Raw genomic sequence first — 19,607 nt, 5'->3', positions numbered from 1 at the left:
CGGATCTGGGGGACAAGCTTTTCATTGTGTTCCAGAAAACTATGTACCTTCCATGTATTTTTGAATGGGTAAAATGTGTTTCAAGCCACATACTGTCCACAGGCTCAGTATACTTAACCAGTCGTGGAAAGATCATATGACAGTTAGTTTTGGACTTCTAGATAAGACAAAATGCTACCGTGTTTTTGATTTCCCAGTGGAGTGTTGTAATAATTGCAACAGAAAGTAGTTGTCTGTGTTAGGATGTCTTCAGCCTGGGATCTTTCAGATGATATATACGGTAAACTGATGGGAATTTAAGATAATATGAAGGTGAACTGTTGAACTAACCTGCAGGTGAACTGACCAGCCTTCTGCAGGTCGGGACAAATACATCTCTTTAAAATGTATTGGATGATTTCCCTTGTGATTTCAGGCAGTACAGGAATCCACCCAACAGATGCAGAAGTAAGGGGAGTACCAATGCTTGAGCACTTGGGAGGAATTGAGGTCTAATTGGGTCAGTCTAAAGTGAACAGTTTAGTACAGAAGTTTTGTTAACATGTGTACACATCTTAATGTGTAAAACAGGAAGAGCTGTTCTGACACTTCTCTAAGTGAAGGTTGTTTCTAATACTTTTCCTAGGATAACGGTTGTACCCGCAGTACGGTTTAGTGGATCTGGGCACCCACTTACCAGAATACACTGAGAGAGCAAAGCTTGTCCAGTTTCTTCTCCTGTAAAAAGAACAGCAATTTGTGAACCTCCGCGGTGCCATTGGGAATGTCTCACCTGCTGCTGCGCTCCAGCTGGGATTGCAGCGCGCCCTCTCCTGGCTCCTGCTTCAGCCCCTGCTGCCAAGCCCTGCTTCCTCTCCCAGCAGCGTGCTTCCCATTCAGGGTCTTGTCAGAGACATGAGAAATCACAGCGATAAAAACGCTGGAAGTTATTAACACTGATTTAGAAACAGACAGCAAACATTTTATTGCAAAGCACCAGTAACTCCGTTTAGGTTTGCTTAATGAGCCAAGCTACCAGGGAAACAAAGGAATTCTACTGTTTTGCTTGTAAATAACATTTATTTTGGTATGCAGATGACTTCAATTATATTCCTCAACACGTAATTAGAAATGAACTTTTAAAGTTACAGGAAGTTGCACACGCTGCTTTTAATCAAATTTTGTTCCATTTCACTTATATCATAAATATAAATCACTTAAATTGGAAACTACCAAAATAATTTAAGTTTCTCTTAGACCTTTATTCCTAAAAATCACTTTCAGGGATATGGGTGTCACCTGCCACTGAGTACTGACCAACTAGCAGGAATTTGGGTTTTCTTACTTATTATTGTTATTAAATGCCATCCTGAATAGCACTGTGGTGGAGCATGCAAATCAAGGTAAATCTTTTCAGGGACTGCTACTAATACAAACAGTGTCTGCAGGGGAATATTCTCCCAAATCATTATGCATCCTAAATCATTACAAATTAAACACCTTCTCCAGTGCTCTAAGTCCAAATGCAGTAACTCAATAATACAACAGTCCTTGGCCACTGGTGGATGTCATTTTTCTGCCTGCTCTGACTGGTTTATTCCTGTAGGTATCAGAATGGAGCAGACTCCATTGTACCTGCAGAGCACAGCTTTCTGTGGCTTGGTTTGTCAGAGTCATGTACAGGAACATGAGAAGTGGAAAGATCTCCTCCGCCCCCCCCAGTGCAGACCCTGGGGGTCACTGTGTCATTTCTTTCATGAGATATTGAGGCTTATTTGTTTTGTTGGGGTTTTTTATCCAGTAGGGGAAAATGATGCCAGTACATCTTCTACATGTATTTGTGGGCAGTTTATCTTCATTTTCCATCAGTAATGTCCTTGGTTTCAGACTGTCTCTGCTCTTTTTCCTTTTTACCCTTCACTATAAATGCAAGTGACTGTTATGTTTCTTCTTGACCTTTTTGTCAAAGTAAAATGAGCACAGTTTGGGTCTGTTTCAGACCAGGTGCTCCTTCTGTTCCCTCTCAGACTCAGATGACACCTGTCGTCCTCTAGGTGAGTCCTCATTGCTTGCCTTCACTTGGCTGGAGTGATTTCTTCTGGTGCAGCATAGGTGGTGGTTGCCTTCTTTCATGACTGTTTCATTTTGGTGTGTCTCAGTGACATGTGATGGGCTTATATACTTAGGTTTTCAGTCCTCTTTCAGGGGGAGAATACTTCCATTTATCAGAGGGGTTACTGGTTTCAAACTGGAAGACTGTAATTTGTACTTCATTGTTACCCGGTTCTTGTGTCACTGAGTTCTTACTAAATAGCACCCTAATTCTCCTTTGAATTGAAGGCATTTTCTTCTGTCATCAGAAATATTCATCAAAATGCTCCTGTTTTTTCTGACAGCTCTCATGTTCTGAGATGCAGTTAAGACAATGTGTAATCAGTATAATAATTGTATTCTAGAGCATAAAGTTGTTGCTAATTTAGCATAATAAATGAGAGAAACCCTGGCTAACCAGGCAGCATGGGTGAAATGGAAGAGTGAGGTTTTGAAACACAATGAATTTGAAACTGAATGTGGTAGAAGTAACCTCTTCTGTCAGAGATGGGTTTATAAACCTGTAGGGCTTTACTATAAGATGAAGATGTGAGTCTATAAAAGAAAAAGTGAAGTGATGACTTAACGTTGCTCACGTTAAAAGGCTGGATGTAAAATACATGCTCTGTAGGTACCCTAATTCAGTTGTGGTACCCACTCTTGAAACACCATCTCATCCTGATACGTGGAAGGCCACTGGAAGAAAACTCTGAATATTTCAGATTTGTGGAAGGTGCCTTTAAGTGCATGTTTAATACCTGTTCCGTATGTGTTCCTGTATTATGGCACTGATAATCCATATTCTGCTGGATGAATGCATAGAATGTGTGTCTGACAAGGATTTTGGCTGAAGTTATAATATTCCCTTCTCTAATGTGTGTCCATATTTCAAATGAACAAGGAAAAAGATGGAAATATTACAGCAGACCAGGCAAATAAGAAGAAGCCTCAGTCTCACTTAATCTGCATCTTGTCACTTAGTTATCCTCTTAGTTCCCAGGCTATTTTGTGTCTTGTAAAGCAGCTCTCTGTGCCCAGGTCCCGGAGCCTTCCATGTGTTAATCTGAAAGCAATAAACAGGTGTGGTCTGTCAGGAAGAGTTTGGTGTTCAGTCACTCAGGGGCTCTGGCTCTGTTGCTGCGTGATGAAGAGTGCTCTCCATGACCAGGGACTGGGGTTTGTGTGGAGGATATCATGGTAAACAGTAAAGCAAACCCAGTTTCCGTTAAAATGCTGGGAATATGGTATGCTTCTACTGCTGTGAACCAGAGAGGATTGTGCCAATAGGTGGGTAAAAATTAAAGTTTTCATATATACTGAAATCCATAATGAATTCTGGTTGTATAAAGAATTATCATAAATAGTGCCTAAAATTAAAACAGGCTTTTAATTTTTTCCTGACAGAAGATTATTCATGGCTTGCTACCTTTGTATTGTTTAAGAAGGGCATACATTCCTTGGGAATGGCATTGAAATGAGGGATGCTTTTTCCAGTGTTTATCACTGTTGTGTGACCTGACTGTCCATCTTAGTGTGGCCTTTGGGTTTAAATTAACACATTCTTAGTATATTTACAGTTTCTCAGATGCCTCTTTTTACTGAGGGTGTTTACTTGTCCTTCCTTTACAATAGGAAACTTGCTGTGTGCTTGACATTATCGTTCTTCGAATGATACTTGTCTCATTTTAGAGAATTGAGCTAAGAAACACTATTCATGATTATTCATGATCAGCTCTGAAAGGCTTTCATATGTTTAATGGACAAGGGATGAGTGATATATAAAATAGCACATGGTAGTAATGTGGTAGTATATGGTGAAGTTTCACAGATGTGTAATACCTCTGCATGAGCTGAAATAATCAGATCATGTTTCTAATTGATAAAAATGAGCACTTACTTGCCTAGAAAGCCAGGCTGTGCTGATGGTTTGGGCTACATTGTATAGATGGATGTATGAGGTACACGTCTAAATATAATCAGAGGTTATTTAAGATTTGAACTGCTGAATGAGAGCCCAGTTCACACTTCTCATGGGATTTGAGCAGGACTCAGGAGAAAAAAACCCCATACTTTGGAAAAGTAAAATCCGTTTTATGAAAGCTCTTTAGAACACACCAGGTTTTTTCATACACATCAGTATGTTTGGATAATAAGGGCAGTCTGCTTTTATCAGGCTTCATTTAAACTTCACTACCAAATATGATTATATGTATACATCATAAATTGCAAGAGATTTCTTTTAGGTTACTTTTATGGAGGAATAGATGGTGCACAGCATATCCCGAGACTGATTTACAAGATTATGTGCCAAAAATCACTCTGGAGAAATCAAATTCTGTAAGAGCTGGCTTTTCAGCTGCAGAATTACTCCTTCATGTGTGCTGTAATCCAATAAATCCTTCTGTATTTTATGTAAGTGAAACTATTGCAGTGAGCTACAATTCAGTTAGTTGTTGCTATGAGTGAAAAGTATTCTTTTGTCACATTTTGACTTGGATTCCACCTTACTTCAGTCTCATCAGTACAAAAAATGTTATTTACCACTTTCTCAGTTTCCCTTTCTAAAATGTTCAGCTCTTATGCAGAAAATCAATAGCCTGGACCTGCCTTGGCTATAACATCAACGTAGCATTTATGCTAATACTCACCAGCTATTCTTTGTCTTTTAAATGATGATGTTATTTCAGCCACTGCTGACCAGAACTGCAGATAAGATGCTTTTTGATAACCTTTCTTGTCTGAGATTAAAACAATAAACCAATAAAGTTAGCACTGTAAAAACCATCTGTGAAGTACAGTTTAAAAACTGGAGCACAAATAGCTTCTCCTGTAGATGTGGAGAATGTTTTATTTGGCCAGAGACCCTGGCTTGCAGTTCTTAATTACTAAAAAGAAATAATGCACCTGCCATTAAAGCTGGCTTCTGCAGATTTACTCTTCAGTAAAGACAATGTGAACTTCTGTTGTTCTGGATATTCTTAGTGTTGCATTATTTCACAAATGGAGAGCAAACTAGCACATTTGTTATTCTTCCCAGTCACAAAGGTAGATTAAAAGGAAACTGATTTACATGTGTATGCTCAAGAGAGTTAGCATAATGCTTTTGTGTTTGCTAATGAGGGAAATGATGTGTATGTGCAATTCCTCTAAATGCCAGTACAAACTTGCCCTTTTTGTGCAGTTGTTTAGGTAGTACAATAGTACAGTGATTCTCTTCATGTGCTTATGGTTCTGTCTCATAAAGTGGCTTATGCCTTTATTATTTTACTTTTTGTTTATTTCTGTTCTTGGAACTCCACAAGTATACTTTCTCTTGGATTTCCTGCAGAATACTGGTGCTCTAGTCTTAATGTCATGTCTTGTAAGCTCTTTCTTATCAATACTGTAGCACCCTGGTACCTGCAGAGGCAACAGGACTGAAGGAGAGTGCATTTAATTTGGTAGATTTGCCCCCATCTGATACGTTGGCCATTATGGGGCATGTATGTTGTTACATCATGCCATCCCTCTGTGTCTTGGAACATACCACATGCAGTGCAGTTCAACATCACCTGACTGCTCAGCTTAGGACTGCGAAGCTGCTTACATCTGTGCCAGTCCAAAGCACCTATGATATTTCTGTGTGCTCATCTTCAAAGAAATAACTACTTCATTTCTCTTCCTCTTCCTATTCTAGTAGAGTAACATTCCTTTGTATTTCTAGATTACTGTTCCCTTATGGATTTGGTACAGACCTGTTAGTAGGGCCTGTAGTGACAGGACGAGGGGTAATAGTTTTAACTAAAACAAGGTAGATTGAGACTAGATGATGAGGGTGGTGCAACACTGGACCAGGTTGCCCAGAGAGGCAATAGATGCCCCATCCCTGGACATGTTCAAGATCAGGTTAGATGGAGTTTGAGAAACCTGATATAATTGAAGATGTCCCTGTTCACTGCAGGAGGTTGGAACCAGGTGATCTATGAGGTCCCTTCACACCCAAATGACTTTATGTTTACAACGTAGCCAAGAGCCAGGAGATGATAAGCCAGATAAAGGAATTGATCCATATAGGAAGGAGAGGGAGAAGAGAAGGGGAAAATCAGTTTAGTTTTATTTTTGGATCAGTTCTCTTACCTCATTTACTTTATAGATGCACAATAGCTGATAATGATGCAAATGAGGATGCTGCACCCATACCTGGGGTTAAGGGGGAAGGTAAACTTTTCAGCCTGAAGTTGGGTTAGTTTAATGTGGCCCTGGGACTGTAGCTTTGGTGTGGATGCTCTGAATGTTACTGTATGGCTGGTCTAGTGATTGTACTGACTGTACAAAGGAAAAAGAGGACATGTTTTACTGATCTTACTCTTCTAGTTAGCCTGTCCAAAAATACTTTACAAGAAGATGTAAATCCCATGCACTCTTCAGCAGCATGGAAAGATTCATTCAGACATGGCACTTTTGTTAGAATTTTTCCACACTTTCTGCTGTTGAGAGCAAGATACTATGTAAGTTTTGATGCATTACATGATGTGCTGGGTAGTTACTACTAATTCATTCTTATTTTACGTTACCTAAGTTACTATTCTGAGCAAGTTACTACTACTTAGGACAGAAATAAGAAAAGAAATCAATAAAGTTTCAATTTGGCATATAACTTCTTTGGGTTCTCTTCTGTTCTTAAGCCTTACAGGATTATTATTGTTTCTGTTGACTAAACCAGGCCAAATAGCTCAAGTTAAACCTATTAGAAAGCTGGCGTGGATTTAAAGGCTCAGAACCATCTGGGAATGGGATCACACGTAGCGGTTCTTAATATAGACAGCTTTGTCATTACATATCTATTTGAGAACCAATTAATTTGTAGTGACCTAAAGCAGTGTTGTGACACACTTGCATGTATAAAAAGGTTAAAACTATTGTTGAGCAGAAACTGCATGTTTATCTATCTATATTTTTTATTTCCAAGGATAAAACATAGAGACCAAAATCTGTATAGAAGGTTTTGAAAGAAAACACAAGTTCTTCCTCTGCCTGTTTTTATTCTCCTTTGCCTAGCACCTTGCTTTACTCATTGTTAGTCTGGGAGTTTGGCTTTTTGTCCTCCCTTCTGTAAATTAGCTTGTAAGTTCCTCCCTTTAAAGTATCTTCTAGGTTTGTATTTCACTCCCCAATGTTGACTGGGTTCCTGAGTGTGCCTGTAGTGTAAAAATAAAGTGAAACAAATGTGGTTTATATTTAGAAAAAGTTAATGATGAGATGCAGTGTTTAAAAGTCACGTTAAAATTTAGCATTGTTACTGTCTCAGAAGACTAGAACTTGCAAACATGGGGTTTTCAAGAGCAGCCAAGTACTATTTATATACTTTTATATATATATATATAAATAAATATATATATTATATAAATATATATATTATATAAATATATATATTTTAGATATATATATCTGAAAGTCTGGGATTTTTTTTACATGCTGCTTTGCATCCTTTTAGAGGATTTAAATACTAGATCCTATGGAAAATAAGGTACTGCACATGTAATCTGCCTGTGCAATTCACCAAGAAGAGATAAGTGAAAATGAAGAGACTGCTCTAGCCTTTAGCAGTGGAAAAGTTCATTTCTGTATCTCTGAACACTTGTGTGTTGTTGATGGGAATTCCTAGATGGTGACATGATTCTGTAGATAAACAAGGTAAAATTGGATCTTTATTTCTCTGTTGCTCATTTTTAATGTTTGTAAGCAGGAGCTGGGTATAAAAAAATGCACATTATTTTTTGTTGTGACAAATAATGCTGCATTTTTATTTGGTGCTAAATTCTAACATGGTCTAGGTATTACCAACAATTCCTTTTATTTCTCTTGCTTATACAGTGGAAGAATCTGACATCATCGATCTCGAAAAACGATACTGGCTGCTAAAAGCTCAATCAAGAACTGGACGCTTTGATTTAGAAACGTTTGCCCCCTTAGTTTCCCCTCCTATTCATCCATCTCTGAGTGAAGGTATGGAATTCAATCAAACCTGTGAGGAGCTGATGTTGCTGAGGTGTTCAGTACCTGATGCTCTACTGACATGTACATTTTATGGCTTTAACAGTGGACCTATTTAAAAATGTATTTTAAGCTTAAATTAGAGAGATTTGTTCCACTGAATTCTGAATGTTTGCAGAGCAGAAAAGATGCCTGAGAAATCTCTATTTGTCGGGAAATCTAGAATGACAAAGGAAGTGATATGTGTTGCATTCTTCTTAGTTGTCAGGAAATATGTCAAATTTTATGTATAATTTGCCCTGTGATTGCTTATATTTTTTCACTGTGCTCCTTAATGACAAGATATACTCTTGTCCCTGAATGAGGTAAAATACAAGACCATTCTTAAACTGATAAATATCAGTTTCATCTGTTAAATGAGAATTCAGTGTGCAGGTCAGAAGCTGTATCATGCAGTCAATGAAACAGTCTACCCAAACACTGGAAGTGAAGGAAGATTTTGTTCAGAAGAGTTGGTCAGGAGATTCGTGTGTTGCAACTTAGCCATTAATAACCAAGCTTGGTCTTTCAAGTTGAAGCCACTCTGGTAATAAGTGGAGGTTGCAACTGTCTAATTGCCATTTACTGCACAATATAAGGACATTAAGTAACATTCTGCTTGTGTTCTAGTACTTGTCTGCAGTCCTAGAATGATGATTTTTTACCACCAAATGGTCAGCTTTACTGACAAGTGGCAACACTAAGCACAAAGTGGGAAATTCATCTGCAGTGGATGCAAGCTGTTAAAACACCAGAATTTATGTTCAATTCAACAGGGATATTTCCCCACATCCTTTTGCTCGGAAGTGTGTTTTATCTACTTAGTGATATAAATTTATGCAGCTGCTATGGGGAAACTCAAATGGTTTCTGATCATTTAATATGTCTTCTGTGGATAGTGCAACTGAGTCATTTGCACAAAGAGAAAAAAATGATTATTGGACAAAAAAAGTTATATGTGCTGAATGAATAGAACTCTCAAATCATTTGAAGGCTGGTAACTGATACTCCTCACTCACTCATGGCAAAACATGCAGTGTTAGTTAGTGAGTTTTGTTTCTATCAGGCACTGTGAAGAGTGAAAGCATCTTGCATCTGAGTACCTTTGCCATCTTGTTCCTTGCTTGTCCTGCCCATGCTGGGGTGGGTGGACACTCTGTAAATCAATCATTACAAGGAAGGTGTGAGAATAAGGCTACAGTTCAGAATTCTTGATACAAGAGTGATCTGATTCACCATTCAAATGGTCTTAGTAGGGCTTAATTACATTTTTTATGCTTAGTTATAAGTGTTTGTATTTCTCTTTTAACCATTAACCCACCATGTAAATGCTGACTATGACTGTCAGCTCTTCCAGCCAGATGCTGTAACAGGAGATGCTTTTGTGGTTTGCAGGTTTATTTAATGCTTTTGATGAAAACCGAGACAATCACATAGATTTTAAAGAAATTTCCTGTGGGCTCTCAGCATGTTGCAGGGGACCCTTGGCAGAAAGACAGAAGTGTAAGTATGCAAAGTGTTAACTGTTTATCTTAGAGAAGCTTTACAGTTTGACCAATGAAGTTCAGTTGTTTCCACGTGTTTAGAATGTTTCCATTGGATAAGTGTGAGGCAGGCTGCAGAAGTTAAAAAAATAAAGGAATTCTAATTATTAAGGCTTCATTTTATAAAGGATGATTAAACCTGGTTCTGTATATTTTGCCGCTTACCCATAGCTTCATATAAATTATCAACCTGTTTGGGGGAAAAAGATTAAAATTCACAAGTTATTTTTTAGTGTTCTGCATTATGATGCAGAAATGTGGATCTCAGTAAAGGAAATGCAAACACATATTCATTAGATATAATATAATCTGATCCTCCTATTTGGTTGTTTTGTGGTGAAAAGTATGTTCTGGCTGATTGACTGTCCAGTTTTAAGCTGTCTCCCTGCAAGATTCCTGTGTTTTGAAATACCTTTGTTCCATACTTTTCCAAAGCCCTCTTGCTGCAGCTTAAAGGCTATCATTCCCTGGAAATTTCTGGATGCACATATGTTCCCTTCTATGTCACATCAGAAAACACAGCACGGAATTGCAAGAATCTAGATTTCAGTTTATTAAACACAGCTGCTCCATTTCCTCACTACCACACATGCATCCTGCCTCATCAGAACTGTCAGCACTAAATCAGGTTCTTGTGACTCTGCAGACTTACATTCTGCAAGGGAAGCGCAGAAAATAATAGTTGTTGAGTAGTTCTGACATAGAAAAGTAATTTCCTTTTCTCTCAGTTTGCTTCAAGGTTTTTGACATTGACCGAGATGGTGTGTTGTCTCGCACTGAGCTTAAGGAGATGGTGGTTGCACTTTTAGAGGTCTGGAAGGATAACCGTACTGATAAAATACCTGTAAGTTCTGTTTGGGGGTTTTATTCAGTTGCTTCTCTTTCTTAAAATCATCCTTCAGAAGCAGGAATGGGAATGTTGTTTGAACATGGTTTCAGTGAAACACAGGCTTCCTTGAACTACTTACCTTAGCGGAGGGGTATTGATATTTGGGTGTAACTTACCTTGTGTAACTTTGACCAAAGCAGAATGGTGTGACTATAATGTCCATTGTTTCATATAAAGAAGCCTTAGGTACAAAAGTACAACTGTCTGGAAGCACTCAGTTGTGAATTACATGGAGGAACCATCAATATTTCTTAGTTGTATTTTTATTCTGAACACATGCAGCTCCAGGGATTGCTGTGGGAATTTAACTCTCTTTTGTAACCCTTTTGTTTGTTAAGGAATTGAACATGGATTTGTCTGAAATTGTAGAAGATATTTTGAATATGCATGATAACACAAAGGTAGGAATTTGAAGTTCTTCCCTTGTTTTTATACCCTGGCTTCTTCAGTTTATTTACAGGAAAGAAAGTAAAATCTTAGGCTTTCATTAAAGCACAGACATGTCAATAAAAGACACTCTCAAGAAATGTCACTTTTCCATTAAATTTTCCACATTGTTCTGTGAGAGAAGGAACATGTTTGAGTTTTATAAACCAGCTTTTATATAGGAAGCTCAACCAAAAATACATAACCAACAAAACCAATTTGAAGCATACCCATCCTGTTTGCAAGGTTTTGCTTTGAAAAATGAATACCAGTTTTAAATCTGATGCTTGACTATTGTTCTGGAGAAACTGTTCTTTGGTTTCATGTTATAAATGATCTTGTGAAAAAAGGGGGGCAGTGCATTAGTGTATCTTATATTTTATGCTGTGGAAGACACATTATCCTCCTGTGCTAGGACAGAGTTATATTAATTCAGTAATAAGTTATGCATTATCATTATCAAGCTACTTTGCTTGCAATAATATTGTATACAACCAGTGAACTATATACCAGCGATATTGTTTCAGAGCTAAGTATTCATGAAACTGTGGAGGCATCTGTCATGACTGTCAGGACACACAGCAAAAAGCCTGAGTAGCTTATATTGCGCTTTATAGTTGGCTGTGTGTAAACCTTTAATTACGTTCTTGCTTTTTCAAGATGGGCACTATCATCTGCAAACAATAGAGAGGAAGTTGCTTCCATTATTTCATCTTTCGCTTCACTAATTAGGAAGAGTGTCTGGAAGCTATAAATAATTCAATAAAAACCATAAGGAATGCCTAGAAATATTTAATTACTTGTTTTAATATTCGCCTTGCCTGCTTGTACTCCAACAAAGTGGTAGGCAAATGTTTTCATTCTTCTATTACCAAAGCAGTAGAAATTGCAGCTTCACTGAGCTCTTTCTTTCATGATGTAAAGGCTTTAGTGTTTGCTTTTTTCAGAAGGGTACTTTATAAGCAAGTGTATTGCAGTCTTGTTTCCACAAAGAGTTAAAGAAACTCCCTAAGTCTTCAGTATATCTTTAATAGTTGCATCGTGGATGTAGTGCTGAAAGAGCTGATGGTGCAGTAATTACATAAATTATTTAACCTCTTTTCATATGTTAGCTTTGACCTATATGAACTCTGGAGGAAATGGTCTGTAAGAAGAGGCAGAGTAACTGCCACTGCTGTAAAAATGGCTCTGAATGATAGTACAATATAAGAAATTCAGATTGATCCTGTCACTGAACTGATGAAAATCACAAGTTCCTCTGACATTGGTCAGTGTTATGCTAAGTGGTTAAGAATTAATAGGACTTGTGTTGTAAGGTAAGGTCACAAGGACTTGATCATCCAAAATAGTTTTTCCCAAGCCACAAAGGAGGATGGTTGGGTTCTGAATGGATGCAAATATCTGCATGTGCAGAGGTTGTTTGGACTATCAGAGTCCTAGCTTGTCTTAATCTTGTCAGGGCAATCACATTGTAGGACACAAAACCAGTCACATATTGCTGCTGCTGGTTTCATGGTTTGAGAAAATATGACTCCTGCAGTTGAGCATGAATACTAACTCTGAACAGTGGAGAGGAGGAGCAAAGGTTACATGCTGTGCATAGTTCATCCTCTGTACTCTCAAAGCTTTTTGGTTCTCTCTGTTATAGGCTGCCTAGGTTATGCTAAAACTGCATTTTTCCTCTTTGATTGCATCAAATTTTATTAGCAGAGAGGTAGATGCTAATTTTTATCAACTTACTGGCTTTTGCCTGGTGTGACACATTTAATGAGCAGTGTAATAGGAATAGGTTAATGGTTTGATGGTTTTTCCTTCCCATTTCCTTCCTCCTGCTTTTATCTAAGCTTGGACACCTCACTCTGGAGGACTACCAGATATGGAGTGTGAAGAGTGCACTTGCCAATGAATTTCTAAATCTGCTTTTTCAGGTATGTTTAGAGTTAATTTAAACTCAAAAATGATGGCAAATAATTCATGAGCTTTTTGTGTGGCCACAAAGTGCAGCGGTAGCATTTGTGTCACCATGCTTACTGCTTTGGCTCTTGCAGTAAGTCATGTGGGTTTGCAGTTGTGCATTACCTTGACAGAATGATTCTCTATTTGATTATTATTCTTTTTAGTGTATGGAGATGCCTAATTTGTTAAAGTGAACATAGGCTGCTGTTTATGCAATGAAATTTCAAGTGTATCAGCAGTTGTGTTTTCCATTAGAAAAAGGCTGTTCTTGACCAGTTCTTGCAAATCTTTGCTGAGAAAGTGACACAAGACATGAGAAAAGGTATTGCTGACTCTTTGCAACCACTTTCCCTTTATGTTTTCTGTTAAGGCCTTCTAAGAAACCTTTCATTGCTTTCTTAATGAAGCAGTCCTTGAAAGCTGTGATATCATATCACTATTGTGTTGCAGAAGCTGAGGATTAAGTGTGTACTGAGTTTGGTTTTAATTGAGCTTGAATTGGATTTTCATAATTTATTCATGTTTTAGCACTGGCTCACTTTGTACAGAAAATAAACCCCTAAGTGTGTTTTCATTCCCTGCAGCTTGTTCCTTACACATTTGCTGTAGATATTGATACTTGAAGTAATAATAATCCGAATGGAGCCTTGAAGATTTGCCCCAATTTAGCATTCACCTCCAGCCCATACAACAGCTTCACCTCTTCCCAGGAAGACCAGGGAGAACCAGTGGGCTCTATTCTCATCTTACCATGAAGCTTAAATGGTTACAGGGTCAAATTGTAGCAGAAACATATTTCATCAGGGAGAAGCTGTGTGGCTTTTACAATAATTATGGTTGCATGTGGCTCATTCTCCTGGTTATGGCCCCAGACTACTTTATATACTGTATTTTGAACTATACTTTTCCAAGAGCTTCAGGGCGACTGAGGGGAGAGTATTCTGGGGCCATCAACAACACCACAGCTGAAAAGAATAAAATCAGAAAGTTCTGCAGATTCTTTCTGTCTCTGATTGCATCAGGTTTCACTTACATTGCAACCTTCTCAAGAAGGGCTGTCTTTATTTTTGGACCGTCTACTATTAAATATCCTATTATAAGTTAATATTAATGAACTAACAAATATCTGAGCCAGACTGAAACAGAAATAATGAACACTTCATGATAATCATCATTAAAAGTAATATATTGAGTGTAGCATCTTTTGATAAACCTTATCCTATGAGGCACCCCCATCTCATGCTGCAGGCTTCATAACACACTCACACAGGGGACAGAGTCTGCCATTGATTTGTCTGGGCATCTATTTAAGCTGTCATGAGCTTGTGTGTCTCATCTGCAGACAAAAGCTGAGTAGTCTGAGTGGAGCACCCTGGAAAGCTTGTCAACAAATTGGTTTGTTTGCAGCAGGGTTAGTTTAGAGGAAGAATCTGACACTGGCACAGTGCTCCATGAGTTTAAAAAGAAACACTGGAACCAGCTGTGTTGTGTGTGCTGGAAAATCTGTTGCTTCCCAGCAGCCAATGGCCTTTGTTGTATTCAGAATGTGAAATGGTCCCTCACACTGCAGTATAAATTTAAATAAGATATCTCACCAGTCATTAGAAATCTCCAGCTGAGACGCAAATTGATACCCTCCAAAGAGACATAAGGAAAAGACTATAAATCATGTTATGAGTAGCAACCAATTTGAGAACTGTCTGCAGACCAGACAGCTGACCCTCCTCCTGCAATGGGAAACAAAGGCTCCTGCAGAGCCTGCTCCTCTCTGCTCAGCCCTCCCAGCCGCATGCCCTGTGGCAGGGAGCTGCTGGGAGAGCCCAGCAGAGATGTACTCACTGCAGCAAGGCTGGGATGGTTTTCCTAGGAAGAGAGGAGTAAAATATTAGCCATCTGGGGCTGTTGTCTTGTCCTTGGGATAAAATCCCACTTCCCATTTTGCTTTTTTTCCCTAACCTTTCGCTTATCTTCTCCCAACCACTTGCATTGCTCCTGTTCCTCATGCCCTCTGTCCAATACATACAGACACCTTAACATTTTGTGTATCTGATCCATGTCAGTTCCTGTGATCGTTTATAGCATGCGCTTCAGCCCTGAAAATTCATTCTCTGTTCACCTTAATTTGTTGTAGGTCATTTGTCATTCTAGGTATCTTCGTCTTAACAGTGGGAACAGGTTGTGAATCGCATAGCTCACAATACTGCTTTCTTAGTGATTTGTTCAATTTTAGGTAGTCTTGCTACATGATTCAGAAGGATTTTCAGAAAAGTCTCATGTTCTTTTCTTTCATTTGCCCAGTGCTTTCATACTGGTTTGGTTCTCAATAACAGTTGCTTTCTTCTTCCAGGTGTGTCATATAGTTTTGGGGCTACGACCTGCCACTCCAGAGGAGGAAGGGCAGATTATTAGGTACATGTTTTGCTCAGAATTTTTAATGGGTTTCAGAATCACCTTTTAGTCCTTTTCAAAAGGACTGCAATTTCCCTGTTCCAGCTGGTGCTTCATGTTGTTCATTCTTTATGTGCAGAGGCTGGTTAGAAAGAGAAAGCAGGTATGGCCTTCAACCAGGGCACAACTGGTTTCTTATTGCAATGCCGTGGTGGCATCAGTGGAAAGAATATGTCAAATATGTAAGTATAATAATAATAATAATGTACTGAATAAGTGATTTCTCTAAACCTGTGAACATGTGGATGAAAAAAACAGCATGGAGCAAATGACTGCTTAACCAATAATGCTTGAAATTAAGCATCTTCTCTGTCTTAGTGGCAAAGATTGTTTTGCTGAATCACTGCCACATGGTGAGGTTTTCAGTGTAATTTCATTAACCTGTCATCTCTTTCTGTGCTTCACTTCATCATTCCTGCATGTCAAAATATTGTTTGAATAAAAGCATACTCTCACAATAGTACTTCGCTTAAGTCTTTGGATTAGTTTGATAATGAAGTTGCCTGTATTGGTTCTGACTTTGGACCGCAGATACACAGTTGTGCTTTTTCTGGACAAACAGGAGGGAATTGACGTACTTGGTTTATAGGCAATGAGGAAAAGTAGCCCAGTACCTGATGGTGATCGGGGGGTCCTACTAAAACCTTGTAGGCACCGAGTGCTCTTTAAATACCCTCCAACTTAAACTTTCAAGTTAAAGCATCACTCTGATTTTTTACAGAAGAAATCATACTTAGTAAATTTAGTAACACTTAATTGAGGTGGAGATAAATATTCTTTGCAGGTTACCCAAAAGTAAACTATTTCTCAGGAAAGTTTGGTATAGTGATAACCATCAAAGTATTTGAGTTGTCTTATAAATACAAATAACTAAAAATAGTCAGAAAATACAACATATGCATTAAATAACAATGCAATACAGTTGTTCTTTATGCACAGTGAATTGGACAAATGATGGCTTAAATGCCTGAGATAATAGATAAGATGATCCTTGTCATAGTGTAAGTGCTCAGAGATGCACAAGATCTCATACTGAATCCTTTGCATAATAGCACGATGCCATTAGTCATTCTGTCAGCCTCTCAGCAAAGAGAACACTTGGAATTTCCATGAAACTCTATAAATGATTACTGTAATTCCAGCATACATTCTAGTCTCATTTTTATACTTTTAGCTGTACTGCACAGTTTGTCATTTGACAGAATATGATCTTTAGTGATGTGGTAAATAGGGGACAACATAAGACTGGAAAAATCCCTTTTATCAGTGATGTTCATTACATGGATTTTCTTTTTCCCTCTCTAAGGCTCAGTGAGGCTCCCTTTTTCTTCCGTTTTCTCATTTATTGCCATTTCATGTTGTGGCTGGTGCTGTAAATTGGTTAAGATTCTTCTTGCATCTTGTCTCTACTGGTCAAGTTACACTTTTGGAGGGATGCAGATCTTTCTCTCCCCCTTTATTTTGCCTCATTTTGAGCCAGATTGCCCTTGCAGTGCTGTTTCTCCAAGGGAAACAAGGGAACTTTGTTTCAAAACAAAGTTAGGGAAGACTAAATTGTTGCAGGTTTGAGGAAAGAATGTTTTTGTTGTTGTGCTGGTGTTCTCATTTAACCATATGAAATTCAACAGGGACAAATCTTCATGTATTTATAGACTGTAATTATAGCTGTCTAAAATGGTTGTCTTCTTGTGCATTGAGATAGAGGAAATAATTCTGGTATTTTGCAGTTTTTGTATTCTACCAAAGAGTCGATTCCATTGGTTTAACCATTTTGGCTGTTTGCTTTTGCACATGTAGAATTCTACTTTGTTTTATCTATAAAGCTCATTTGGGATATGCAGAGGTGGTCACACAGCTGGAATTTTGGTGCTTGGTTTGGCTGATGCTAAACATCTTTGATACTGGCTTATCATTAACTTTTCTACTTGCCTACCAATTTTAGGATGCAAACCCTGTTGTGATAGAGCCTTCATCTGTCTTGAGTGGAGGTAAGAATTCACTCATAGCTGCTGCAGCCAATGCTTCAGAACAGGGAGAAGACAAAATGGGAGGTCTTAATTACTTCAGTGCAACAGAAGAGAAGTGTTCAGATAATATTTCTACAGCATCAGAAGCCTCAGAGACCACTAGCAGCAGTAAGCATAACATCTTCTTTCCTTGGAGGTTTAATGTAGAGCAGGTTTTGAGAAAGCTACATACTGCATGGATTCCTCCAGGTGAAGATAACAGTTTAGATTGCAGAAGTGGCTTATGCATGGACATGGGTGAGCTACAGGGTTTTTCAGGCTGGGGTGGATAAGAAACAGCCTTGTTAGAACAGCAGTTCATCTGTTACTTTATGATTAGGTTCCAGAATTGTTTCAAGATTTACAGGTTTTTGTCCTAGCATTTGTTTTCTGAGTGGACTTTTTTGTCCCCTCTTCACATAAAGTTGTTTCTAGCTCATACCCAGCTGGCATTGTAGTGTCTTGCAATGGGTTGACCTCAGATAATAGAAAGAGGAAAGAAGCAGAAATGAAGTTAGGAAAAGCACACTTAGAGTTTAACAGGACGTGATCCAAATGAGTGCAGAATTCAGGAGCCAGCTTTGTGAAAGAAGAGATTTTAGTGATAATTTTCAGTCAGTTCTTGTGAGAATTTGAGATTTATCTTTTTATTTAAGAGGCAGCTGAATGTCCATTTTAAGTAGATGAATTCCAGTGTCTGTTTCTGGTGTGAGGGTGAGGGGAGATGGACAAAGGGCAGGAAGGGAGACAAGTTTCTTTTTCCTTCTGTTTAGTGTTCTGCATCATAACCAAAGGAGATGCTGTGAGATAAAAACATTTGCCTTTTTGAGGAGAAAAACTAAAAAGTTGTTATTGCATATATATATATTATATGTATATATTCAGTTATGCATGTGAGATTTTCAGGAGCTTGATACTCAGACATCCAGACAGCAAATGCTAAACACATTTACTCACACAAACTTAGGCTGTTTCAAACCAATATTTGTGTAAGTATCTGCTTTGGTATTTGCCTCTTGTACATCCACTTCTTTTCTGAGAGTAACAGCATATTTGTCATTGTAGTTTGGAAGAGTTGCATGTTTTACTGAAGTATGAAGGATAAAAGCTTCATCAATGACCACCTTTAGAAACAAACAAAAAAGGATACAAGTGTTTAACTCATTCCATTATGGTTTTATGGAATCATGAACTGAAATTGAGGTTTTTGGGTTTGTTTTTTTTCTCCTGTGTTGCATTACAGATAACCTTCACCCTGGCACACCAGGGACTGATTTTGCTAGGCAGCATAATACTTCGGACAATAATAACCAGTGTTTCCTTGGAACCAATGGGAATAATTTGCTACAGCTTAATCCTCAGAAGCCAGGAGCTATCGATAACCAACCCCTAGTAACACAAGAACCAGTGAAGGTAAATGCATTGGAGTCATGTATATATAGGAGAAAATACCTTTTAGCATCCTTTCATCACAGCCTTTTATTTCTTTCTTGTTTTCAGCTAGTGGCCTGATTGTGGTTTAACACTGCTTTGTCGTGTAACAAATTTGGGGTTTCTTACTCTTACTTTAAGAGGAGAAAAATGTGTTCTACTTCTGGGGCTACAATAAAGTGCTTTGTAAGAAGAGAAACATTCAAAATGTTCTTAAATGAAACTCAGAAATCGAACACAACTTTCAGTATTGAAATATTTTAATAACTGAACACTTTAGTGCTTTCAATCTAAGTATGACACCAAGCTGTGTGGTTCGGTTGATACACTGGAGGGAAGGAACGCCATCCAGAGGGACCTTGACACACTTGTGAGGTGGACTGATGCCAACCTCATGAAGTTTAACCATGCCAAGTGCAAGGTCCTACACCTGGGTCGGAGCAATCCCAGGCACAGCTACAGAGAAGAGATTGAGAGCAGCCCAAGGAGGAGGACTTGGGGGTGTTGGTCAATGAGAAAATGAACATGAGGGGGCTGCAGTGTGTGCTTACAGCCCAGAAAGCAACCGTATCCTGGGCTGCATCAACAGGAGCGTGACCAGCAGGTCGAAGGAGGTGATCCTGCCCCTCTGCTCTGCTCTCATGAGACCTCACCTGGAGCATTGTGTGCAGTTCTGGTGTCCTCAACATAAAAAGGACATGGAACTGTTGGAACAAGTCCAGAGGAGGCCACGAGGATGATCAGGGACTGGAGCACCTCCTGTATGAAGACAGGCTGAGAAAGTTGGGGCTGTTCAGCCTGGAGAAGAGAAGCTGCGTGGAGACC

At 38.6% G+C, this 19,607-nt stretch overlaps 1 protein-coding gene across 2 annotated transcripts in view; it reads left to right on the top strand.

Moving 5' to 3' along the window:
* USP32 (ubiquitin specific peptidase 32) overlaps nucleotides 1–19,607 on the top strand; it is a 72,310-nt gene that overhangs the window by 30,740 nt on the left and 21,963 nt on the right. Inside the window, exons 6-14 of one of the 2 annotated variants that reach the window (XM_034068860.1) lie at nucleotides 7,924–8,055; nucleotides 9,478–9,585; nucleotides 10,355–10,470; nucleotides 10,854–10,916; nucleotides 12,786–12,869; nucleotides 15,245–15,306; nucleotides 15,425–15,527; nucleotides 17,288–17,333; nucleotides 18,595–18,764. In XM_034068860.1, coding sequence (XP_033924751.1) covers nucleotides 7,924–8,055; nucleotides 9,478–9,585; nucleotides 10,355–10,470; nucleotides 10,854–10,916; nucleotides 12,786–12,869; nucleotides 15,245–15,306; nucleotides 15,425–15,527; nucleotides 17,288–17,333; nucleotides 18,595–18,764 — 884 coding nt within the window. Of the gene's footprint in view, nucleotides 1–7,923; nucleotides 8,056–9,477; nucleotides 9,586–10,354; nucleotides 10,471–10,853; nucleotides 10,917–12,785; nucleotides 12,870–15,244; nucleotides 15,307–15,424; nucleotides 15,528–17,287; nucleotides 17,481–18,594; nucleotides 18,765–19,607 lie in introns of both variants that reach the window. The other variant, XM_034068859.1, reaches the window with a different exon arrangement.

This window comes from Melopsittacus undulatus, chromosome 13 (genome assembly GCF_012275295.1).
Source record: "Melopsittacus undulatus isolate bMelUnd1 chromosome 13, bMelUnd1.mat.Z, whole genome shotgun sequence".
NCBI lineage: Eukaryota > Metazoa > Chordata > Aves > Psittaciformes > Psittaculidae > Melopsittacus > Melopsittacus undulatus.
The sequence above is the reverse complement of the archived record's forward strand: the minus strand, read 5'-3'. Positions and strand labels throughout refer to the sequence as shown.